The sequence below is a fragment of the Malaclemys terrapin genome, chromosome 10 (genome assembly GCF_027887155.1).
Source record: "Malaclemys terrapin pileata isolate rMalTer1 chromosome 10, rMalTer1.hap1, whole genome shotgun sequence".
NCBI lineage: Eukaryota > Metazoa > Chordata > Testudines > Emydidae > Malaclemys > Malaclemys terrapin.
Genome location: NC_071514.1, coordinates 85,535,623 through 85,561,662, shown reverse-complemented (window position 1 = coordinate 85,561,662; position 26,040 = coordinate 85,535,623). Strand labels below are relative to the sequence as shown.

Here is a 26,040-nt window from a genome sequence, read left to right as displayed (position 1 = left end):
AGCCATGGCTTTGGCGATACATAGTGGCCCAGCATAAAACAGGCTAAACGTTCATAGGCTATAGTCATAGGCTATAAAAGAGAATTTATTGAGACCCCTAAAGAGTGTGCTGGAGCTGAAGCTGCCAGGGGATTAACTCATTAGCTTGCCATGTGCCCGTTCCATTTAAAGCATCGTCTCTTTCATACATTAGGTGGCCAAGTGACCAGATGCTGCAACATAAAAACGGAAGACAGGCCAGCGTGAAATTCACCAGCCCCAGCCCCTTGCAAACTCACCAAAACTGCTGCGTGGGCTCCATGAAAGGAAGAACTACTCTCAAAATGCAGCAGGTTGGAACAACTCCTTGACCCCACATCTGACATTAACCACCTGCTAGAGAGAATCATCACAATTAATAAATAACAGCGAGCTCTTCTATAGCACTTGGAAGGGGTTACCCTACCTCCAGGCTGCGAGATCACTGGTTTCCAGGCAAGAGTCTATTTGTTAGAAACCCAGCAATCTGATATTTGTTCTTTACAGAAATCACCTAGATCATGTCAATGTTATCTGTGCAATAAGATTCAACTCTGATACACAGGAGTTAGATCTCAACAGGACAGTGGCCTCATCCAACTATCCAATTAGCATACACACAGTGACAACCGCTGATTTTCCATAGATTCCTGCAAAATAACAACCCCCAACAGGTTCTCCATAAGCAAAGGAAACCAAGCCACACAGGTTTCTTTAAAATTAGATATTTTATTTATTTGTTTCATACATGCAGCAAATAGAATAAAGATTATATGTCCATCTAAAAGTAGGTATTTAGGAGAATCCTTTGACAAACACACAGCAGGTATTACATGGTGTAGAAAACTTGTCAAATACTTGCAGGTGAAATTAAATTCAAACACAAACTGATTAACAAAGGCAGTTTTCAACTTCGTGGTTGGTTGTGTGAATTGCCACTTGGAACACGAACCTAAAAAGAACCAACTTGGAGTTGTGAGGACATTTCCATGCCTGGAGCATGCTGCTTGGGGCGTCTCCCACCAATTACAAGCTCAAGGGCACAACGGCTACTGCAGAAGCAGAAAAGCTGCTGCATTTGTTTGTTTGAGGTAATTCTAGAAGCTTAAACAACATGAGCCCAGTCATTTGCACAGTGTCTATCCTACGCTACAAGCCATTATCACCTTGATCCCATTTGCGCCGGAGTCCCTGGGCTCAACATGCTCATCGGGGAATATTCACGGCCCACACCCCCTTTGAGAGCTCACCCCCGGCTAGGAATCTGCTGACACACAAAGCTGCATTGGTTTAAAGATGGAATTTAAATTCGATTTAGTTAAACCTGTGCAAAAGCCTATGTGGACGCTCTTAGTCCGGTCTAAGAGTGGCTTCTAACGAATTAGCTTAAATGGATTAGGAACAAGTGTAACGTAAACCGAAATGTGCTACACTTACAGCCAGCGCCCTGGTGTAACTTTAGAAAACAATTTGGGTTAAATCGGTGGCATTTCTGTGTGCAGACAAGGCTGAGCTCTGAAGCAAAGGAAGTGCAGATTAAGGCCCTCCCGCAGTGCTCGGTTCTCCTCTGCAGGGTGCTGTATGTATACATTACACCTGTGGGCTAGTACCATTTCTGAGCTGGCAGGATTCACATCTAATTTGCACAGGTGTAAATGATGATGTAAAATGCATGTGCAAGGGAGAATCACACCCCGTGTGTCTGGTGATACAAATCACTTTGTAAAAATCCACACCTGATTGCAATCTGGGGTGGAGCATGGACTTGAACCCTGGTCTCTCAAGTGAGTAACCCCTGCACCATTTTCCTATCAGAGGAGCTTTGCATCTGGCAGGGGGCTGGGGGATCTCAGTTTCCCCCCAGGGCTGTAAGTTAGCGGTGAGGCCATGTATGGGGGTGGGGGTGATCAGAGAGAGGAAATGAGAATCCTAATGTAAAACGCTCCTATACCTGACTCAGTCCCCTTGAGATTATGGAGGGTCCTGGCCATAAACCCGTGTCTCATGGGGAGAGAGACTGAGCCCAACAGAGGGAAAAGTTTGGTGGGATGGGAGGGTCTTAACCTGGATTTTGGTGCCAGGTCCTTTTTTGTCTTTTTAAAACGGATTGTCCCTGTGCCTAAGCCAGGCACATTAAAACAAAACCAAACAAACATTGGTCCAAATAGCAGAGGGGGGAAGCAGCAGGTTTATAGCTAGCGCTAAGAGCGCCGCACATCAGCAGTATACGCACAACACTGGAAACTCCTGCAGCAAAACACAGGCAGGCTTGAAACACGCTCACTGGCAGGCCTACTATCGGCGTCAAGCCAACATGCCACTGATCAGAGCAGGGCTCCCGAGTCCAGTTTAGATTCTACACTTACACAAATCCAAGTGAATTAAAACCTGAACATCCCGATTTCTCCCCTCGAGTGAGGGACTCCGAACCCTGGCTTCTTGGAACCAAACCCACTGCAGTGGCAGTTTAAACGAAACCCAGATTAAAACGCAGAGAGAGGCGGTTTTACTTCTCAGCGGTTTTTCTAAAAACAAACTAAATCGCATCAGGGCTGGTGAAATCGTTGCTCCGATGTAAATATAAATGCTGGGAAATGAATTTCTAACAAGCCTAGAAAAGCAAAGCAGCTTTACCTCTGAGCGCTGCCTGCTGTACCGAGCTCAGTCTGCATATGTCCTACCCCACCACGCCAGGGAGACACCAGCTTGTCCCTAAACACAATGCTGAACTGCGACCTGCTCAAGGCTCCATTTTTGGACAGTTCTGTGTAACGCCTCTTAGAGGCCTGATTTACACAGCTGCTGACCGATGGGCCAGAGACCAACGTAAGGCGCAAACAGAAAATAGCGAAACCACCTGAGTTCTCTGGCCGCCCAAGTGCCTGCGAGTTCCGTGCACAGGCAGAGGAGTGAGGGCTCACCTCCTTTAGTAATCTTGGGGTTCAGAAAGACATCAGCCTTTGTGCATAGGAGCAGCTCACCCAACAGTCTGCTCAGCCTGGCTGCCAGCTTTAGACACGTCTATCTCAGAGCACTTCAGGAGAAGCAATTACACAGCACTCGCTCTAAAGAGGCTGTGCACCCCATCCTGACGTCACCAGGCCGCCTCCTGGAGAGCCACAGGAGGTAAATTACCCTGGTGTAAATCAGGGATGGCACCAATGAAATCACCAGTTACACTGGTGTAAATCCAGTGTGAGACCAGAATCAGGCTCTCTGATCATCAGGGTGACGCTTAATTCAGCCCTGTCTCTGCTAGACTGTTCTATATATGAAATCTAACCCTCTGATGTCCACACTAAAAAGGTGGCAGTGGCCCGGGTGTGCTGTTGTAGCACAGTTAGTAGTGTACACACTTACAGAGGTGGAAGGGGATCTTCCTTTGCCATAGTCAATTCCTCTGGAGAATTATTCCCCTGGCTGAGTGACCTGTCAGGAGCTCCCTGCTCTCCAGTGTGGAGTTCTCCCCTTTTTTTAGTCTCAGGTTCATGGACCTCCCCTTTGCCCTTTTGAGCATCCCTGCCATCATATTTATCGACTCTTCTGTTTCCACGCCTCCCTCCAGCCTGCACTCTCGTTCTCTGACAGAGAGCCATGCCAAGGTGCATTCCAGAGGGGTGACCTGTCCAGCTGTCGTTTTTACACAGCATTATTCAGACCGCAGTACACACGAGTACTGGTAGGGCTTGTCTGAAGTCTCTCAGTGGTTAAGATCCTCCCAAAGTGCTGGTTCTTTATCCATCTTCCATAAAGCTTCAGTCAGCAAGCAGAGCGTCAACCATCTCAAGGCTTGTCACTTTTCCTTCCTTGGCAGCGTCCTTACAAATCTTAGTGTCAGCTGCTGGGCAGATTTTTCCATTTCACACGTGTCCATAAAACAGTCTGAAAACAAACCTTGAAAAAAATATTTGGGCAGTGGCAGGACAGGCAGTGCCTGGATGAACAAACTCAAAGGCCTGGTCCTGCAGACTGCGAAGCGGATGAGTAGCTTTATGCATTGACTTCACTGGACTCTGGATCAGGCCTTGCCTAAGGGGGTTGAGGACTGGGACCCTAGGTGCTGGTCTTGCGGACACCGATACCATGTGCTTAGCTTTACATGTGTGCGCAATCCCAGACTACTTCCATGAGCACCTTTAAGCCCATGTGTAACTGTTTGTAGGATGGGGGACTTAGGAAGTTCTTGTGGTAGAAGGTAACTGTGTTCTTTAGCTTTTAAGCAAATCTCACTCCATGCAGAATTGTCACTCAAACATACAGAAATATCTAAAATAAAAGCCCCTTCTCTAGGCTGCATGTAAAATATTGCATATGGTAAAGTTACCATGGTACCTTCCTTGCCGTAAGGTAAATCACGATATTCCATGATCAACTAGGATGGGGCAGGGTATTAAAATTTTAAAATACAAGAGAGACAAATTAAAAAAACATTCACCATTTAAGTAATACTAACTTTGTAGCAATATATTTGACAGTTACAGTAACACACTTGCTTCAAAAAAGTCAGCTGTGATCTGCAGAAGAAACTAAGGCATCTTCTGCAATATATGCTGGAGTTATGGGAACTCTCATCATAAATTCAAATTCTTCCCTGGTCGTGGCATGATGCAAAGTTCCCCGTGTACCTCCTAACTGATCTGGCACAATTTGCAGTTTTAATTTTTTAATTTTGCTTCCTCAAATACAGCTCATTGCATGCTCAAGGAGACCAAGAATACACCATGCTCCCAAGAAGCAGCAGGTCTGGCCTCCATTAAATTCAGGAATGGAACAGAGTAATCTAGGGTTGTTTGGACACTTTTCATGGCCCATGGATGAGCTAAAAACATTTGTTCCTAGTGTTTAGCAGCTTTTTCCCCTTAAATCCTTTCTAAAAAAATATTCAAAAGGCAAAGTTTGAGGTTTATAAAAGATCTACAAACCACTATTTTCTCTATAAGTTTCAGAGTAACAGCCGTGTTAGTCTGTATCCGCAAAAAGAAGAACAGGAGTACTTGTGGCACCTTAGAGACTAACAAATTTATTAGAGCATAAGCTTTCGTGGACTACAGCCCACTTCCGAAGAAGTGGGCTGTAGTCCACGAAAGCTTATGCTCTAATAAATTTGTTAGTCTCTAAGGTGCCACAAGTACTCCTGTTCTTCTATTTTCTCTATAGGATTCCATATAACTCATAAGATCCCCACCTCTACTTTTCACTATACTCATGAATTAAAATTGGTATTGTTTAAAAACAAAAAAATATTGGAAACCAACCCAACTCACATACAGCGAGACAAGAATAACAATCAGTGTTTCCAAATGTACACACTTAATTCTTGAATTTGTGCCTAAATAAAAAGAAAGAATAACTAGGCAGCTGAAGGACTACCAGTTGACCTTGTCTGGCTTTGCTCTTCCATATGGCACCTTGCTACATGCATCTTGAAATTGTTTATTAAAAATATCAGCTGGAATATTTTTGTAAAATTTAGAATTTCTAAAATGATACATATGGTCCTGGGTTACTAAGTAAAACCCTTGAAAACAGAACTTAGTTTTACTCCAAATTAAACCAGGGCATGTGGAAAATTAATTACATTGCACATCTAGATAATAGCAAAGGGTGTATACTATAAAAAAGTTACCTTTAGAAATAGCCCTCAATAGCGCCCTATCCTAATGGGCATATTTTCAGTTGCTAAACTGTAAACTGAGCTTGCAAATGTGTGTGTTTTGGTAGAATATTAATATCCTTTACAGAGCTATTAACTTTCAACAGTGTCTGTGAAAAAAACAAGAGAAAGATTTATAAGAGTGTTATCATAGTATATCAAAACTGCAAACTGTTCCAGATGTTTAAAAAAAATCCCACCTTTTACTTAGAAAAAACATGTGTTCTGATTTCCTAGAACGGGAATGAAATTCATTTTGTAGTGTTATGCCTGAGTAGTAGGAACAAAAATGATTCTTGTATTGAAACGCACACTTTTACAGTAGGCTAAAGAGGAAGACAGCTTCACTGAGCCAGTTTGACTGTATATACAATGCATTTAAAAATATAAATATGTCTATACGCAGACGTCTTCACACTGATCAGATTTAACTTTCAATTCTTGAACAAAAGGTGCTTCTAAGACAACTTCACAATCATTGCAAGCTGCAGCACAACAGTTTAAAATAACAACCATGCTTAGCATTCCAAGGAAACAATTTTTGAATAATTAAAAGTTTACCAGAATCTCAGTATCTGATTTTAAAAATTACAAAGACTGTAGCAATTTGGTATTTAGAGACAATATTCAGACCTGTTTAAAAATTCTATTGGTTATCATTATTGGTAGTGTCTAGAAGTATTACCTCTTGCTGTTACCTCACAAACTAAATATTTCCAGATGTAGGAACCACGCTAGCAAGTGACACATACATATAAAGGCCTCCTAAAATAAGTTATGTCCACATTTCGAATGAGGGTATGTACACATGTATGCACCGTTAATCCCGGAAGACTAGTGTTGATATTTACAAGGTGATCTGAAGGTTTGGATTGCAAGCACAGGAGGTGGCATTTGCATCTTGTCTAAACATTAATAACAAATTCTGGATTAGTATAGGAGAATCCAGCAAACTCAGTCTGATCCAAGTTCATGATGAAGAGTTTGTCAGTAGGTGTGAGTTCCACAGGCTGCCTGGTGAACTCTTTGTCGAAGTTGGAAGTGTCTCGTTTGTCTTTCTGTCAAATGGAAAGCACAAAATTAAACACAATCAAAAGGGAGTGAAACATACAAGAGAAATCCCAGCAAGGTAGATGTCTGTAATACCGTATGCGTGTTCAGAGCGATCGATGCTGCCCATTCTTTAGGATTTGTACATGGTATGTATACATATATTCTGAAATTGTTTGGGTTTTTAAGAAAATTACACGTTAGATTAGGTACACTACATTCAAATACTCAGCAGTAGCCTTTATACACATAAATGCAATTGGGTACAGTGTGCAAAAACAGGAAAGCATTTATCTAACACTTCATAATACCCAACAAAAGTTATACAGTGACATGATGACAGCACAGTACGGTACAGAAGGGACATGGCATTCAAATGGAAAATTCTCCCGTCACCCACCAATCCGGCAGCTTTAAAAAAGAAAACTAACAGAACAGTTTCTCAACATGCAAAACTTTCACTGGAAACACGGATTCGTTATCTACAGTAAGAGTGTCCCGGAGAAAGCAACAAGCCACAATATTGGAATTAAGCAATTTACTATGATTTCAGCCTACACACAAAACTAATCAGCCATAAAAGTTTGGTGGTAGCAGATAATTTCCCCCCCTTTTTTTCTGTTAGTAGTCTGACATTTGTAGTTGAGCTGCTGTATCATCCTGATTTCCACATTGTTTCATCTATTTAATTTGAGATGAGTATGTGATTTTCTCCAGGGTCACATATAAAATATACAGTGGGTCCAAAAACCTGGTGTAAAAATAAAATTACATAGATGCAACCTTTTGTAAATCCAGATCATCACAGAAATATAGACTGTACAGCTAGACTAAAGCAAAAAGAAGTATTGTCTCAGTTAGGCTGACATTCTATTAGCATGCAAGACCCAATTCATTAAGCAAAAAGAGCTATGCAGTTTTTAATACTCATTTATGTCATGGATCTTGCCGGTGCAAACTAAGATACATGCTGGCTGTAATGCATTAAAAAAGCTTGGCTGGTGTATGAACCCAGTAGCAGCAAAAACACAATAGAAGCACCAGAAATACCTCATCAGTAAAGAAATATCCAGAGGCGAACTTGTATTGTTACTAAAGATGGCAGACGTTGCAGTGTGTAAGTAACAGTATAGTTCCGATGCGGAGGAAACCTACGAGAATTCTGTGTGATGACTGAAACAGGATGCAGACAGGTGACCTACCACAGCTATTCCATGCTACAGAGTAATAATACCTAGGTCTTACATAGCACTTTTCATCAGTATAAAAATATGTGATTAAGGGAATGGGGGCATTTAATCATTCACCGAGTTCACCCAGGTGTGCGTAAGGTGCTCATCACATGGTGTCTAAGCAAAGAGGATCAGTAAGTGCTAGATCCTACCAGTAAGATCCAACTTTAGTTCAGGGCCCTGATTTCCAGCTGTCCCAGGCCATCATATCAGTTGACGCGGGCATCTGTGTGTTACCCAGTGTGCACTACCTCCCCTTCAGACAGACACTGGGAGACTCAGCCCAGGGTGAGGTTTGCAGTAGCCCAGTGTCTACTCCTATAGGAGCAGGAGCCTACACAGCGGAAGGAGAGCCCGGCATAGACCCATTGCAGTGAAGAGTGCGCGGGCTGGGATACAAGCTAGATCTGAAGTGGCAGGAGCCCTGGCGATGCATATTGGGGCTTGGGAGGCACTGCTGGAGAGAGACATACCCTTCGTTCCCCCCAAATTCAATGGACTCCCTTCCCTGCTGTGCTAGGCTGAGAGTTAGTTTAGCAGCACCCAGAGGGCTCTGGGTGGAGGCAGGTGTCATTGCGGGTAACTGTGCGTCTTGTGGATCCTGTCGGTCACTTTGTATTTTTGAAAGCCGAGAACTGGCCTTCCAAGGCCCCGTTTTAGATGGGGGCTCCCTGTTTGAATAGACGTCTGCGGTGCCCACGCTTTCCGTTCGAGCACGCTGCCTTTGTGCAGCTCTGGTTTATTATCCTGTCAGCTAGTGCCAAAGGGGTAGCCATTGCTTTGCACAATGCTCCTCCGGGGCTGCAATTCCACGGCTAGGGAAGCAGAACCTCATTCACACATTGGAGAAGCCGAGTCACTTTGTGATTGAATACCTCACGCTCCGACAGCTACCCGGCCTGAATGAAAATGCACTGACCTGGCAGTGCCCTGCAGACTCCGCTCTCAGCCAGGCATGGCCGTTCACCTTCAGATTGTCTTTACTGATGAAGTATCAGGAAGGCTTTATATTGCATCTTGGCAACACGCTTTAGTTCTGCTGGGCTCAGAGGCTATGAAGTCTAAAGGAGGCCCCGGGCCAGCGTGTGAACCAGACAGCAGTCCGCCCCCACAATCCCTTCTCAGAGACCAGCGGCCCCGACACAGGGTTTGCTGCGTTTCCAGAGGAACCCTCTCGCTGCTGCTTAGGACAGGAGCGCCACATCACAATCACACTCACCAGCCACTTGCACGTGAGTCAGCCCAGAGCAATCGCTCCGGTCAGAGCGGGTGGAGGCCAGGGCGTTGTGGAAAACGCCTGCCCCTCAGTCGGCCCTGTGCCTGAACTCAGCCGGCTCTTTTACTTCAGGTTGTCACGGACACATCCAGCTAGTCCCTTATTGGGAAGGTACCGTTTTGTCCTAGGATATTAATCGCCGACAATGCCGGCGACCGTGAAGCGGCTGGCTTAGGAGGAGGTTCTGTCGGTCACCTCAGCCTGCGACAAGGAAGTGCTCAGCGCCTGATGTCACCAAGGGCGCAGCAGACGGATGGCCAGAAGAGACCAGCCCGTCCCATGGGGCATTCCCTCCAACTGACCAGGCTCTGTACAAGACGCTGCTCCCTGGAGCTGGGTTGCCCCAGGGAGGCCTAGACCGTTTCAAGGGGAGACAGCAGCCTCCGCCCTCAAAAAGGCATGGGGGAGAACGAGATGAGGTTAAAAGCCCCAAAGAGGAGGGAGGGGACACAAGGGGCAAATGTGGCATGGAGTAAGAGGCCAGTGGGGCTTGCGGGTGGGGGAAGTTGGAGAGAGAAGCTGAGATGGAGGCAAAAGATCAGGGCTCACATGGAGAAGACAGTGACCGTGTGCTTGGTTGCCACTCAAAGCAAGCAGATGCCCCCGTCCTTCCCCGACCCTTGAAGTGACCAGAGGCCCTGTCTCACCGACCTGTGTCTGCCCACCCCAAAGTCTGGCTCGCTACATTTGCCTTTGGTCAGCTGGCAGCTGAGAGAAGCTCACCCCCTCCTGCACCCCTCCTCACCTCACTCCCACCCCTGCCCAGGAAAGGTGAGGAGGGGGTGCAGGGCAAGGCATGGATAATGGGGTGGGGGGGGGAGACAGAGCAGGAGGGGCCAGTTTGAGATGCAGGGATTCTGTCTGACAAAGAGGAGATGTGAATGCACCTGGGAGCCGAGCGGGGTGTTCCCCACCCCACCCCAGGGCATGGCCAGAAGGACCCTGTTCCTCTCGTGCTGATAAGCCGGGCTCCACATCCGCTTGACGAGCGACGGGTGGCCCAAGGGGCCAGACCCTGCACTCCTCGTCAGTGAAACTGGAAAGGCGAAAGGGTCCAATGGGGGTAACTGCTAGGGATGCCAACCCTCCAGGGTTGTCCGGGAGTCTCCAGGAATTAAAGATTAATCTAGGAATACATCCTATCAAAATTGGCAACTCTAGTAACTGCCCAGACTGGCACAGCTCTGCTGTCTTAGATCTCCACGTGCAGAGGGAAGGGCTGGGAGCAGCGACTTTACTGACAGGTTCCAAAAGGCCATATGGAAAGACGCACAGGGGCCCTCCCAGGCTACAAAAGCACAGCATGGAGGGATATCTGTAAAGTGAAACAACGGCATGTGTAGGCGAAAAAACCCGCTGCAAGTGCCCATTCAAGGGGGTCAGGAACGTTGGTTGATTGATAGCAGAGAAGTGCTGATAAAGCTGGAGCACGACTGTCTCCATCCCTTTGGAGCCGTCTCTCCTGTACGGATCTCACCAGCTAGGATATTTTACAGCAGCTTCCCCTTCACCCCTGGCACTTTTCCGCTGGCTTGGGAGAGAAATCCATAGAGAGAATCCCCAGCTGGTGAGAGCAGCAAAGTGGTTTCTGCTTTAGTGATGAGCAAAACTATTATAACTTCTTTCTTCTCACTGTGAATTTCTCTCTAAAGATGTGTGTGCGCACGCACACGCTAGTTAGGCCTCTGCCGAGGAAGGAAGTTACTTGTTTGTGGAGGGAGCAGGGAAAAGGATACAGGGGGGTACAAGTGGGAGGTACTGGAATGAATTAGGAAAGGGAAATTGAGGCTGTCTCGGGAAAAGCTTCCTGACAGTGGGATGCAGAAGGCTGTGGAATCACCTGGCTAAGGGAGGGCAGGGATGCGTAAAACTTGGCTAGCCAGACCAAGGGGGACCAAATCCTGCCTCGACCTCTGGGAGATGTGCTGGGTGGCAGGTTTTTTGCATTTCTGATTGTGTGTCGGAGACGTTGTACATCTCAAGGGGTGAAGCGGGAGCTGTCGGATGCAAATCTGTCCAGCTTCACTTTGAATTCTGGTGAAGGAGGGGCCTGTTTAGCCTCCCGCAGGTATTCAAATGTGAATTTCTAATGCTCAGGCTGTTTCTGTACTCCGCTGCTGCTGGGACCGTACATTCCACATGCAGAGTCTTGCACAGAGGCCTGTTTATATGTCCTAAAAGAAAATCACTCCCCCAGCTGTGTCTCCCTGAATATTAGAGGGGCAGTCACAATTTCTTCAGCAGTCATTTCCAGTGCCTGTCCATGCCCCTTTCTTATAGCCTGGAAGAGTTCCACACTGAGCAGCATCTCCTGTGATGTGGGCTGGAACAGAGGAAGGGGGCTAGCAGGTAGCCCCTGCTGCGTTTGGTACTTTATTTGGCACCCTGAGAATAATCCTACAGAGCTCAAAGGCTCCTATAATGCAGCAGAAGCGGAATTCCAGAGGAAGCAAAGGAATTGTGTATGCATTTGGGAGAATGAGATTAGCAGATGCCTGTGATCTCTCTCTAGCTAAAAACCTACCAATTGCTTTGAACAACGGCTCCCTTGAGAGTTCACACATGCAGTAATGAGTCACCGGCTCACCATGCACTGTCTGATAGAGATAGTTTCGCTTAAAATTTCTGGAAGCTTCAAAGCCTCATTCTGTAATCATTACTTACTGTTAAAGTCATTTAAAGAGCTAACCCAGAGGGTGTCAAGGATGATGGGGTTTCTTGAGCTCTCACTAGAGAAAGAATGAATTTTACCTGGATTTCAGAACAAGAAAGCTCCCTCTTCAATCAGCAGTTGAGATCTTGGATCTTACTCCTTCTCATAAGAACAAGGGTCACCAAACAAAATTAATCGCAGCAGGTTTAAAACAAACAAAAGGAAGTATTTCTTCACACAACGCACAGTCAACCTGTGGAACTCTTGGCCTTCACAACATCCTCTGGCAAAGACTATAACAGGGTGCAAAAAGGAACTAGATAAGTTCATGGAGGATAGGTCCATCAATGGCTATTAGCCAGGATGGGCAGGGATGGTGTCCCTAGCCTCTGTTTGCCAGAAGCTGGGAATGGGTGACAGGAGATGGATCACTTGATGATTCTCTGTTCTGTTCATCCCCTCTGGGGTACCTGGCATTGGCCACTGTCAGAAAACAGGATACTGGGCTGGATGGACTATTGGTCTGACCCAGTATGGCTGTTCTAATGAGGGGTGGGAGGAGAGGCACTGTTTTATACATACCGCAGAGATTGGTGGTGGTGCCACCGAAGGATGCCAGTTGATAGCTTCATGCATTGTCTTGAAGGACACGCACTCTACAGGAGTGAAAGGGGTAATTCAGCTCAGACCTATGGCCACACCCTGGGCAGTGACACTGTGGGTGGAGGAGACGGTATTGTGATGTGGGCTACTGCCTGCTGTGGCCTTAGAGCAGACCTGGAAACTTGGGGGTATCCCAGGTTGGACTCAAACACGGTCAGCAATCAGAGATGATGTGCATGTAACATTCCGATTCCCAAAGCCACTCCATCCCCACTGAGACTCAGTCTCATGGTTTCTGGCATCTCAGAGTGCAGGACTGTGTTGAAATTCATCATTCACAAATAAATGCAGGGTTTTTTTTGACATTGTTTCTTATTTTTTATTTTATAATCAGTATTGGAAAAAGATTGGCACATTACAGCTCAAAGCAGCTTGATTCAAAGTGACAGCCCACAAACATCTGGCAGAATGGTACAAAAGGAAGTGATACGATTGTCATTGTTTCATGAGAAACATCTTTCCTGAAGCTTTCCCCCCCCCCTCTTTTTTTTTGGATTCTAGGAACACAAACTTAGACTATTTAAATATCCAGCAACATTCTGTAAGGTAGGAATATTAGTGAAAACAAAATTCTTTACAGGCTTCATCAGATTTCACAATACTGCTAGACTTTAAATATCAGCTCATTTTCATTAATACCATTTTTGACACATTTAAAGCGCATGTAACAAACTGAATTAATCATTTTGGCATTTGAAAAAACCCAAAGGAAAAAAAGGTTTGATATGAAATAATGAAAAAAAAACATGTCATGTATGGTGTTTACTAGGGTGACCATAGATTTGAAAGCATTTACAAGGGTTCTTTCAAACTTTCCTTTTATAGCTGGATGATACACTTTCTTTTAATAAAAAAAGCTACTAAGAAACTGCACAATCAGGAGAAATCTGTGTGAGCAATAGATTTGGTTTCCCCAGTTATTTATTACTGCTATCAGGGAGTGCTGTGTCTGATGAAAAATTAAAAAAAAAAGGGCAAGAGATTTTTGCAGTGTTTTTAAATAAACAAGGACTCAGGGTTGCATGTCAGACAAGAAGTCCCATGTCCAATCTCTTGACAAACTATTTGCTTTTGGGATGCGGGGGGGGGGGGGGGGGGGGAAAAGAGACTCAAAATTAATTAGAAGCCTGCAAAGTTCAGTGTTCCACACTTAATTCCCAGGTAAAGTTTTAATGAAAACCACTTGCTTTGCCACTAACAGACTGAAATGACAGCAGCTATTTTCATGTGATTACATTAAAGGGCTAGATAAGTGAAAGAACAGGAAAGCAAGGCAAATACTTAGATTTCTCCCAATTGTCATGGCCTGTAATTGGAGAGCTGTTAGACACCCCATTTAATGATCTGTCGGTCAATGTACTGATATCATTAGCTAGGAGTAAAATTTGATTAAAAAACATAATTAAATTGCAGTACTTTTCACACAACAGTTGTCATTCAGAGAGGTCCCAAATTATGTGAAGACACTTCTGGCTTTGAAACATGGTCACTCTAGTATCGTTACAAAAGAAAAACCATGAATGCAACTTTTGCAATGAAGAATGTCACCACAACAGCTGTTGGGACTGGGTGATAAAGATGCAGGAATGAGATCTACACAGCTACTTAGCTCTTGACTTCAGGTTTTAAAAATTCAGAGTTAACAAAGGAAAATCCTTCGAATTCTGATTGGTCAATGTTCCTGATGACTTCCTGGTCAGGTGGAGTTAAGACGGGTGGATGGCGAGTGAAAAATCGGTCGAAGTTTTCCGCATTCCGTCCACACTATGAGAGGGAAAAAAAGAACTCGTGGTGGGTGGAGAAAACAAACCAAACTGGATGCGGTCTGCAGCAATCCCCTCCCATTCACACCTTGCAGAGCAGATTATTTCAATGAGGAAAATGAGAGAAAAGAAAAGAAGATGCAAAATACTTATGAGTTTTGTTAATTGCAAGGCTATGTTTTCTCATGGAGTAGCCAGAGACTGATAAACTATCAGGCTGTAGCGTGGCTAGTAATTGCAGGAGCGGAATGAGATGGCAGTGCAATTACTTGCTGAGCTTTTCCCAGTCGCATGCAGTCATACTGTACCTGTTTGAGCTGTGCTGCTCACTTCCGTTATCAAAGAGCACCAGTGTTCTACCAATACACACCTCATCCTTCCCCTCCATCGCCTGGGAACTAGAAGGTTTTGTCATGAACCAACCGTTGAGATAGTTCCACTTGTCCACGTTTAAGCAGCGACACCACAGCTTCTGCAGATCTCACACTAGGTAACCCCTACGGGCTGAATGCCTAGCACAGACAAGGCCATTGTGCCACTGGAGAGATTTACAGTGTCGTCCCCCCACCCCCACCCCAGCACACCTGTCAGACACCTCATGCTCCCACACACATGCCAAATGCTGCTTGGATTAGACTTTCTTCCAGCAAAACTAACCCGTGTCAGCACCGCATGCAAAGAGATCACTGGCGTAACAGTCCTTGCGTCCCACACTGCACCGCCCACTCCTGCATCGAGGTCTGGGAAACGGTGCAGGTACTGCAAGTGGGCATCTCTTAGAGAGAAATGCTTTGGAAAATGCATAGCACGAGGGAAAGGTGTGCTGCCTTATGACCAACAGGGAAACTGCTCCGTTGAATTGATCTGGAGGGATGGGGAGAAGGTCCCATTTATAATACAGCTGCCAAAAGTATTTCAGGCCTCCTCTAGGAGAGTGGGGAAGGGTCACCTTGAGAGAAGTGCACCCACTCCCCACCCTGGGGTGCATAGGCTCCTCCTTTCTCCAGGACAACAAACAGCTCTTGGGCGTTGTCACATGAGCAGGCATCCTAGGGAGGCTTGGTCTAGTGGTCCCAACCCAGGGCTGGGAGGCAGGAAGTCACAAGTGTTAATCCTGGTTGTTACCTCAGAAAAATTATACTCTCTGACTCTGCTTCCTTGCCTGTGAAATAGGATAATATTCACATGGGGGGAGTGAGTGAGAGGAGGGGGCTTAGTAAATAAGACACTATTAATCTCCAGCACTCTTGGCTCACTAGGCGCTAAGTACTTCTTCATCCTGCCTCTCCAGATGCCATGAGTCCTGAGAGCCCATGCAAGCAGGTGTGTTACCAGGGGGAGGAAAGACCATGAAAGGAAAGGGTACAGGGTTAAAAACTAAACCCAGACCATCTCCTCCAGCGCTCAAAGTACATGCCCTCTCTGACAAAGGGGCTGTATTCCCTGGATGGGCTGTCCTGGGCTGGCCAGCCTGGCCACTAGACACCACCATAGACTGAGCTACACACAGCTTCACCTTCACTTTCCTTTAAAAAGTTTGCATTTGTTAAGTACTCCCTGGTGTTTCCACAGGACGGGTCCTCTTCCAAACGCTCTACATTCTCCTTAATCCCCTTACTCCCCGTGGTGCATGAGGTAGAGAAATAAGGATACTCTCCATTTCACAAATGGAGAAACTGAGTCAGAGAGGATAAGAGACCTATCCAAGGCCACAAGGGAATCCATGTCAGAGCCAGGATTAGAACCCAAGAGGTTCCAGGTTTCTCATCTTGCGCAGAAATGCGCCACTGCTGTGCCTTTCTGATAGGTTCACTGAGGTGACACTATAAAATAGCCAGCATGATGGTCCTCTAAACAGTAATTCTAGGGGCCAGAACCTCATTTGATGTCAGCTGACACCAGCTGAGAATTCAACCACAGGGGCTTTACATTTTCTGTGTGGAACAAAGGGTTGGTTTGGGATGGGAGTGAGAGAAACCTGTCAAATGCTTCACTTCACTTTGAATGTAAAAGAAAGTATGTAAGGAACTCCTGTAACCTTGGATACTGCTACAGAGAACTGTTAGATGGGTACTAGGTTATAACAGAAGCTCATAAGACTTATCATTGGTCTATTATTAGGAAGTGACACAGTTACAAACTGCTTGACTATACCTACCACATGCATAGCACATCCTATATGAACTGGAATTAATGGCTTTACTTTATTGGTTAGTGAGCTGTATTTCTTATCCCTCAAATACGACACTCCTGGCTCTATTCCCTCTGGCCCTGGAGGTGCAGGAGCCAGGACTTATCTGCCTCCTTCTCTCTCCTCCCCAATACACATCTCAAAAGAGCACATATGCTTTACATGCTGGGACTTCCCCAAATGAACTATCGTTTGCTAAGAAAACAGATTTGCATTTTTAATGAACGTAACGTCGGTCTAAAAATATTAAACAGTAAAGACAATACCTGTGAACTGTTCAAAATTCTCCACTTTTGTTCACCGACGAGGTTAAAAAAAAGACAAAGCGAACATCAGCCCGCTCGCTAATACGCAGCCCCTTTGGCATATTTTATGTTCTTACAGCCACCAGGTAAGCCATAATTATTCCTAAAACCATTGGACAGTTCAGTGAATAATGTTAAATGCTAGTCACAGCCACGCAAAGCCTGTCTGCTCATCTTCAGAATGTATTCTTCAGCCATAACGTATCCCTTTCCCATTGTGCAGATCAATGTCTCAGTTCAGCCAATCACTTAAGCTCCTGCTTAAACTTAAACATGAGTTTAAGCTCATCCTATTCAGCAAAGCACTGAAGCATCTGATTCATAGATTTTAAAACCGGAACAGACCACTACAATTATCTAATCTGATCTCCTTCACAAACACGGCCACAGAACTTCACCCACCCATTTCTTCATGAAGCCCATAATTTAGGTTTGAACTAGAGCATAGTCCTGATGTAAAGGCTTCAAGTGATGGAGAACTCACCATAGCCCTAGGTAAGTTTTTTTCAATGGTTAATTACCTTCAGTGTAAAAGTTTACACCTTATTTCTAGCCTGACTTTGTCCATCTTCAGCTTCCACCCAATGGATTTCATTCCGCCTTCTTCTGCTAGATTAAACAGCTGTCCATGATCAGAAAAGTTCTTCCCCAGTCCAGATACTTAGAGACTGCACTCATGTGCTTAAGTGATTTTCTGAATCAGGGCCCAAATGTGCTCAGACACCTCTCAAGATTTTTCCTGTCTCTTTTTCCCATGGTATTCTAGCCAGATGAAAAGCAAATACACCTTGCCCCCCTCCATCACAGTGACCATGCCTCCATGAAATATATGGCTAGCATCACTCCCAGTTCTGTATTTCGACCAGACGCGGTAACCTTTTAGCACTTCAGTGGGACAAGTCACTTCCTTTTCACTATGTAACAGAGGAGTCAGTCAGTGGCAAAACAAGAGGGAAGGTTCTTAAAAAGCTGAGGCCACGTCTACTATAGCCTCTGCAGCAGTACCGCAATGGTGCTGTAGTGCCGTTGTGGAGATCCTTCCTACATAGAAGGAAGGGGTTTTTCTGTCCAGGTAGTTAATCCTCCTCTTTGAGAGGCAGAAACTAGGCCAAGAGAAGAATTCTGCCATCGACCTAGCCACATCCGCACCCTGGGTTAAGTCAACCTAACTACGGTACTCAGGGCGTGACATTTTTCATAGCCCTGAGCAAGGTAGCCAGATCGATCTAATTTTTAAGTGTAGACCAGGCCTTAGTTTAGCAGCAGTTAGAGGCTGGTCTTTGAACAACACAGTATTATCCATAAAAATGCCCAAGTCTTTCAAGATCAAGGCTGACAAAGAAGTTATGTGAGTTACAAAGATATTAAGCAATCCAAAGTGTAGATCTGGTGTGAACTAGTCCACTGCGATTCTCATCCTTTATATTGTGGGGGTGCCTCAAATGGCACAGGGGAAATGCAGGCCCGCACTGAGAAGCGCAGTGTCTAGGACAAACACTGAGTGAGGGGAAGAGTTACAAATATACAAACCAAGTAATCAGAGCAATAGGCAGATGGCCGGTTAGATGCTCTTTATACAGATAAACTGGGTAATTTCTCCGCCCCCACAGACCAATTCCCAGCCTCTGTTTTGATGTCCTCACACTCTTCCCTCCCCAAATTCCTCTCAGCAGAGAGAAATCGATTCTACGGGTCCCATGATGCAATGCATCTTAGGGAACAAAGGGCCGAGAACACCAGATGGGAACCCTCCATTCGCAGGGTAAGCGGCTGCTTTTTACTGAAGCAGAAAACACTGAACTTCTGTTTGCTCTCTTGGCCTCCCTCCACAATCAAATCATCTCCCAAGTTGGTTCAATAAGACTGCTTCCAACCTGTCACCTCTGCTAAGACTCAGAACAATTTTAAAAGGTGGCCAAGCTATAGACTTTGGAAAGAGAAGGTTGCAACGAAAGCCCTGATGGCACCTTAGCTTAGTGGCACTACTGGGGGCTGTTAAGAGGATGCTCCTTATTTCCAAATGATTCAGGGAGCAGAAGATAACCTAAAGACACATGCCCTCCCTAACTCGGCATGACAGCCGGAGAGGTCATAGATGTCTAGAAATTAAGACGAAACAGCCTGAGTGTCTCATGCTGATCTGACAACCCACAAAATATAAAATTTGAACGATATCCATCAAGACTTCCAGTTTCTTTGGCAAGAGCTGGTAGCTATCCCAAGCCATGCAATGAAACACCAGATCTGGACTCTTACAAAAGATATTTTAGATGTTGGACACACTGGTGTCAGCAGAGAAAATATTTTCCTTTCCGCTAGCTGGCTGCCTGAAAGCCATCAGATTAGCATCAACAATAGAAAATAAATTCGCAAAAATGAAGTTGCCAGTTGCACAAACCCTGGAGGCTCAAGAGAATGTGGAGATATGGGCTTTCTAGGCCACGTTGTCACTAGCTTTTCCCCTTAGCAACAAGATAAAACTAACTATTGGGAAAGGAACTGAAAAAGGTTATCAGAATCGTAACATACAGCGTAGCAAGAGCTCCCTGCTGATAAACAGCTCACTTGCAGATTCCATCCACTCCCATATATATTTAAAGCTTTGCAAATATACCTGTCACTGGCCATTAGCTTCACAAGTTCTTGGTGGAGAGACGTTCGGTAGCTCGTTTGAAACATTTGGGGGCATGAGGCCTGAACTTGCTTTGAAGGGATGAGCTGCATGTTTTTTTAAACACTTAGTATCAATTACTTTAGGGTTAATTGGGCGAGGTTTTAATGTTTGTGAAGTTCTTTCAGATCCTGGGATGAAAAGTTCTACAGGAAAACAAAGTATTATTTTAATGTTTAGCTACAGAAACCTGCATCAACAAGGCATGACTCCTGCCATAATATCAGAAAGGCCTTTACAGTAAGAATATTTGAAAAGTTGCTCAGACATTATGAATTTGTTTTCCAGATTTGTGAATAGGTGATTTTGTTCCTGAAGTTTGTAAAAATGCAAGGAAATTGCCTGGCTAATAGGTCAAAGTCACATAACTACAATTTCGGGGGAAAGAGATGGAGTTTGTGTCATGGCAAAATAAATGCCCTAACCAAAAAAGAGTTGGAAAATACCCAATGTGAACTGCATGCAATCCAAAACGCAAAGGTTGAGGGCTATAACCGGGGATCCGTGTTGTGCTGTTAAGATAGTGATTGTTGAAACGACCTTGAAGAGATGCTTGCTGCATATTTTAGATCAGAGCCATGCCTCCAGGGTTCGTGTTCTTCATGGATCCTAATTCAACTTTCATCCTTGTATGAATGAGATGTGACAATTGCTCCTTCTTTCTTTAAAGGTTACAGAGACATTTATCAGCAAACCAGCTATCCCAACCCCCAGTACCTTAGAGCCTTATGCACCATATCCTGCCATTTCACTAATTAATACAGCAGGCAGCTGTGCATGGTAATGCGAACAACAGGCCAATTCCTTTCCAAACAGATTGACAAGTAAGATTTTAACAGGTTTTTCTTTTGAAGGATGATATAGCCATATTCCATTGGATAAATAATACGGAGAAGAATTCACATTGCTGTCGGCTGTAACAGATGCTCTTTACATCGGCATCGAGTTTTACTGCTTCCAAAACTGAGCTCCTCTTTAAGAGGAGGAAGACATCCCATAGTAATTTTTAGATTTAACAAAAACCACCTGGGGAAAGCAATCCACCCCAGTTTAGTACTCTCTGAACAAACAAGCAGCACTCCATCCTGAACTGAGATAGTGGGAATCTATTTTACACTAATCCTCAAAGTATCCTGTCTAATATTTATAGCCACTGCAGAATGGCTTTTTTTTTTTTTTAACAGCTGCAGAAATAAAACTGTCAGTTTAGAAGATAGCCTTTTTGTTTTACCAATATCTCGCTTGATTTCCAATAGAGACAACAAAGACAATCAAATATTTCCCCATTGATCCTGGGAATGCAATGAAAAACCACACAACTGACTCTGGCTATTTTCACTGTTATGACAAACATCTTCCCCTATTCCTGAAGTTCAGCTCAGGTGGTGCGTTGGACACACCCTCCAACTCTCATGGTTACAGCTTGTGAGCACCTAATCAGAATGGGGGAGATTAACCTAACTCCCACTTTTCACAAAGCAATCGCTTGGCATCTGACCTATCAGTCCTCATCTTCAAAGGAAACCTGCACCATGCATTCAGAAGACAGGCCGGGGACCTTACATTCATAACTTTGCTAGACACTAAAAATCACGGTCTTAAGAAAAACACTGTTGAAATAAGCCATAAATCCAATGTGTACCCCACGAGTGCCCCTTTTTCTCCTAGAACTATAGGGGTGTTAATGGGCCAGAATGGTCCCTGAGAACCAGACATGACAAACCCGCAGAAATTGGGCTTGTTTTTGGCTTAATTGGCTTGTGAGTTGCTTGTTGGTTAGTTTTTGGCTTTAGGCTAGTTGCTTGTTTGGCCTGTAGTTTGTTGCTTTTTTTTTTTTTTGATCGGCTCCCGGCAAGCAGGGTCAAGGGGGTGAGAGAATCAATGGTGCACAGTGGGCCCACCACAGGCCCAGATTGCACGCCGGGGGGATCTAGTCACAGAGTGTTGGGGTTCTTAGGGACTGGCTTGTTTTGAAATGGGATTACCGGTAGTTGGATTTTTGGCTTATTGTGAAAGTTGGGGTGCTTATTTTCCATGTGAAAGTTGGCAACTGTGGTGCTAACTACTTATGCTAAACTATCTGTATTTAGCTGTCACACTCTACGTACCTTTCCTGGATCTGAGGAAGGGCTCTGTGCAGCTCGAAAGCTGCTCGCTCACCAACCAAAGCTGACCCAACAAAAGATATTACCTCACCCACCTTGTCTCCCATGGGCCGTGTGCCTGATTCTGCTACACTCATCCCTTCTGTGGCAAACCCTCAGCTGGTGTAAATCTCCAGTGCACGGTTGATTTCAATGGAGCTAGGACCTATTACAACAGCAGTGGATCTGCCCCATTGAGTAGTATTTTGTTCACGGGGCACTACCACTGAAAGCATTGGGTCTGCTCCACTGGAGTCAGAGTGCTGTGAAAAGGGACCAGAGTTTTCAAGTATTTTCCTTCTAGCAAGGTTTTCTGGAATGCTAGGAGGAGAGGTTTAAAAAGAGGGCACTTCATCACCTTATAACATATTGCCTTATTCCATCACCTACACATTGACACAAATTATACAGAGTGAAAATAAAAACAGGCAGGTAATTTTTGGCCAGACTCCAAGTCCTAGTTTAACAGCTCTCTCTGCTTCAGAATCCTTTTTGCAACTGTTGCAGCAAGACAGAAAACAGGGTTAAAAAACAACCCTCCCCCCAAATTCAGTCCTCAAGAAGAGGCAAAAGATGAGGACTCCTCAGCTGGCCAAGTTCTTGCACATGCTTCCATTAGCCCAGCTTGGAGTGCATCTCCCCAGCTATCCTGGTCCACGCGGTGGAAAGAAAGAACTGTTTATGGGTAAGCGTGAGACGTTTAAACAAGCACTGTCCATGACCATGAAATGCACAAAGTGCTGATTGCTTTGTAATCACGCTTTGCACTTATAAAGCATCTTAGCAGAAAAATGAGCAGCTTGGGAACGAGACGGCATTCAGGGCTGCCAAGATGCTGTACTGATGGCTTTGTCTACTTAACTTCTAAAAATTATACTAAGCACAAGGATGGGTGGAAATTATGCACTGATAAAGAAGTGTTTGGATGAAACAGATTCCACTCCCCTTGTCCCCTTTTCACAGCCAGGCGAGGGAGAGACAGTCACGCAGAATTACAGAGTACACTGGTGTGCTGCTAATCCTTTGCTCACCAAAGCGGGCCTTCATCTCCCTTGCCTGGCCTTCAGAGAGGAGCACTATAGGTCTCTGGGGGGAGCAGGGTTGCTTTTTCCTAAAGGACCCCTAGCAATCACAAACCATACAAATCTCTGCCTACTGTGAAGAGGGGCTGTTACAAACTGCTAATGGCCAGTGCCTGATTAAGGGTGGGATTTTCAAAGGAGAAGAGAGGATTGAAATGTGCCATCTCCAACCTGTGGCAAAGGCTAGAGAGAGTGACATTTTCAAAAGCCCCTAAGTGACCTAGAAGCCAAAATCTCATTTGCAAAAGTGACTCGGTCAGATTTTCAAAAGCGATTTCATTGCCTGAAGATGGAGACTGGCACCCAGTGGGATTGACTCCCATGGGAGTTAGGCACTTTTGAAATTCCCACTAGGTGCCTGTCCGAATGTTTAGGTGTATAAATACCTTTAAAAATCTGGCCGTTAGGAGCCCAATGAAGGACTAAGATTCCTAAGTAACTTTTGAAAATGGGTCTTAGGTGCGTTTGAAAATTTTACCCCCCAAAATATCTATATGCAGGGATAGACTGGGAACACGTCTGCATACTAACTGAGTAAATATTTTCAGTGTGCAAAAAAACTGGTTAATAATAAAGGTCCCAGTTCTGCACAGCATATACTTAATTTTAAGCACATGCTTAAGTCCCAATGACTTCAATGGGCCTTAAGCACTTGCTGAAATGTTTTGCTGAATCAGGGCTGCTAAGTCTCTTCTGTAACCAAAGAGGTTTCTTTGGAAGAGAATGAAAATATAAACCAAATCATTAAAATGAGGTCAGAGAGAATGATCTTGAGGGGAACAGAGAAGAGCTCATGGTTTTACCCTCACTGCATGTCCATTTTGTTAGGGGGGGGGGGGAACATTTAACTTTAAAACATTGACTAGTTGGGGATTTTTGCTGTACACAGCTAGAAAACTCTGCTCCATTTGACTGAGCCTTAACATGCTGTAGAGTGCACACCTCCCGCAGGTCGCACTGCGCCGTTACATGTGCTGCCCGCTAAACCCTTAACCATCTCTGATTCGGAAATGGCTCACAGGGTCTCCTGGACTCACCTCACCACCACAGAGGTTACAGCAAGAAAAATGAGCTAGGAGCGCATAACTGACTCATTTCCTAAGTAACTGGGTCTGTAAATAGTATTTCAATATTCATTAACTCAAAATGATTCGAATAAGATCTAATTTATGCAATTAGATAATTATTAAATTAAGATTAAAAAAAAACCTCACTGACTTCCTTGTTGTCAGCACTTCTGTACTCTGCCATTTGATTTCAAGGCTTTCAGAGTGAGGAGACTTTTCAAATCACTAGGCTTTATGTAAAGTAAAGGAGTAATTAGACACCAAAAACAATAATTATCTCAATGAGAGGCAGAGCGAGTGTGTAAACACACTTCTCAGGGTAAGCGCCACCAGGCAGGGAATTGGTATGCGGAGACCAAACCTAAGAGCAACGAAGCACAGCCCCTTGTCAGAATCGCTGACTTTCTGCATACCAAAGACAAGCTGCAGCCCCCGATCTCTCTTGTTATAGTCACTGTGATAAAGGTTAATCAAGCACCAAGCAGGAACCAAACCACAAGATCTCAAGAATGTATTTTCAGCACCAAGGACAGAGCAGACCCAAGTCAGGCTGAATAATTAACTGTCCGTTTTTGTTTTAAAATTATACAATTTTCCAAGAAGTGAAGCGTGGCCATTCCGGGCAGCCAGACAAGGGGAGAGTAAACAAAGGCTTCATTTGAACCCAGCCGCCGTGTCTGCAGAGCTGTTACAGCATTAGCAAGACACTGCAAGGAGTTCTTGGGTGTTACGCAAAAGTGGAGGTTAGTGAAGCTAGTCCCCAGCAAGAGTTATGTATAGACAGGTGACCATCCAGTGTGGTAAAGATGCCACCAGAGCTGAAACACAGCAGATGAGGGCCTGACCCAGCCCCGTGCCAGCTCACTCCCATTAGCTTCTTAACTGGCATCTGTATTCGAGCCCTGGCCCGCTCCGGCCTCAGCGGCCTTGTGTACAGCACAAACCATTTTGCCGTGTTTGAGCAAAGCTGTCACCAAACGAATTAGCTGACGTGACGCTGAACTCAATGGGGTCTGCTCTGTGCTGACCCCTGAATTGTGATCAGCTGGGTGTCAGCTGACTCATGTTCAAACATGGTAACATTCTGTAGTGCAGACAAGCTCTCTGCGCATGTGCACACGTGTGTCCATATGGAGACTTATCTACAGTCTGTATTTTAAAACCTTGGCTGACAAGAAAAGTTCCATGTAGTTTATTGTCTTTATATTATTTCAATGACTAATCTGAAATTAAAAAAAAAAAAAAAAGATTTCTGTGGAAGTGAAAAAGACCATGTTAGCATATACTGCCGTTGCGTGCGCCTTTCTGCACAAGACCAAACTTACTGCCATTAAAAGCCTCCGATAGCTCAGTGGTTTGAGCATTGGCCTGCTCAACACATGGTTGTGAGTTCAATCCTTAAGGGGGCTATTTAGGGATCTGGGGCAAAAATCTGTCTGGAGATTGGTCCTGCTTTGACCAGGGGGTTGGACTAGATACCTCTGAGGTCCCTTCCAATCCTGGTATTCTCTGATTACAGGTGAACTTTTAAAAGTGATCACAAACTCTTCCTTCTCCAAGGATATTTTAAATCCAGATTTTCTGTATCCCTGTGACTGTGAATGGGCATTTTGATAACCAGACAGCACCATTTTTTAAAAAAGTGTTCCTTTCCTTTGATTTCCTTTTGGCAGATGGCATTAAAGGAATATGTATTTTTCAACACAGATGCATGGCTGTTGAAATATAAACCATCAGCAGGTACCTGAGTCATCTTAATCCTCACTAATCCAAAAATCTACTGAACCTACCTTAATATTAATCTCCCTTTCCTATCAAATGTTAAAATATTTCCTACGGCAAGCTGTTAGATGAGAAACAACAGACAATAGCTTACCATGCTCCATTCCAAGGTCCACGTTCAAAGGGAATTTTAAAGAAATAAGACATTTACAGCAGGACACAATTTGAACATTTTAAAAACAAACACATTGAGAAAGCGTTTTTGACAGAATTCAACTTTTTGCATTAAAAACAAACAAACAAACAAAGAAGATGCAACATGTGGCAGATACAGTAACAGGACATCTGGCTCAGGAAGGAACTGGTAAACAGCAGGAGAGAGGAAGAAGCAGGTCTGGTTAGAAAATGAGCACAGATGGGGAAAACTAGCAGTTACAAATTTCAGGAAAAATGGATCATTGCCAAATGAAAGTCCGTCTCTGAGCTTCCTGAGGACACACATTAAAATGCCTGGCATCATCCTCTCCTCTCCTCGAGTTTGCAGCCCCAC

The 26,040-nt window shown here is 44.6% G+C and overlaps 1 protein-coding gene across 2 annotated transcripts in view; it reads right to left on the bottom strand.

Moving 5' to 3' along the window:
- Positions 1-5,621: 5,621 nt before the first annotated feature.
- The window catches only part of PRKCB (protein kinase C beta), a 241,597-nt gene continuing 221,178 nt past the window's right edge, over positions 5,622-26,040 (bottom strand). The window contains exon 17 of one of the 2 annotated variants that reach the window (XM_054042412.1): positions 5,622-6,729. In XM_054042412.1, coding sequence (XP_053898387.1) covers positions 6,577-6,729 — 153 coding nt within the window. In that variant the 3' untranslated portion in view covers positions 5,622-6,576. Of the gene's footprint in view, positions 6,730-12,844; positions 14,310-26,040 lie in introns of those variants that run through there. The other variant, XM_054042411.1, reaches the window with a different exon arrangement.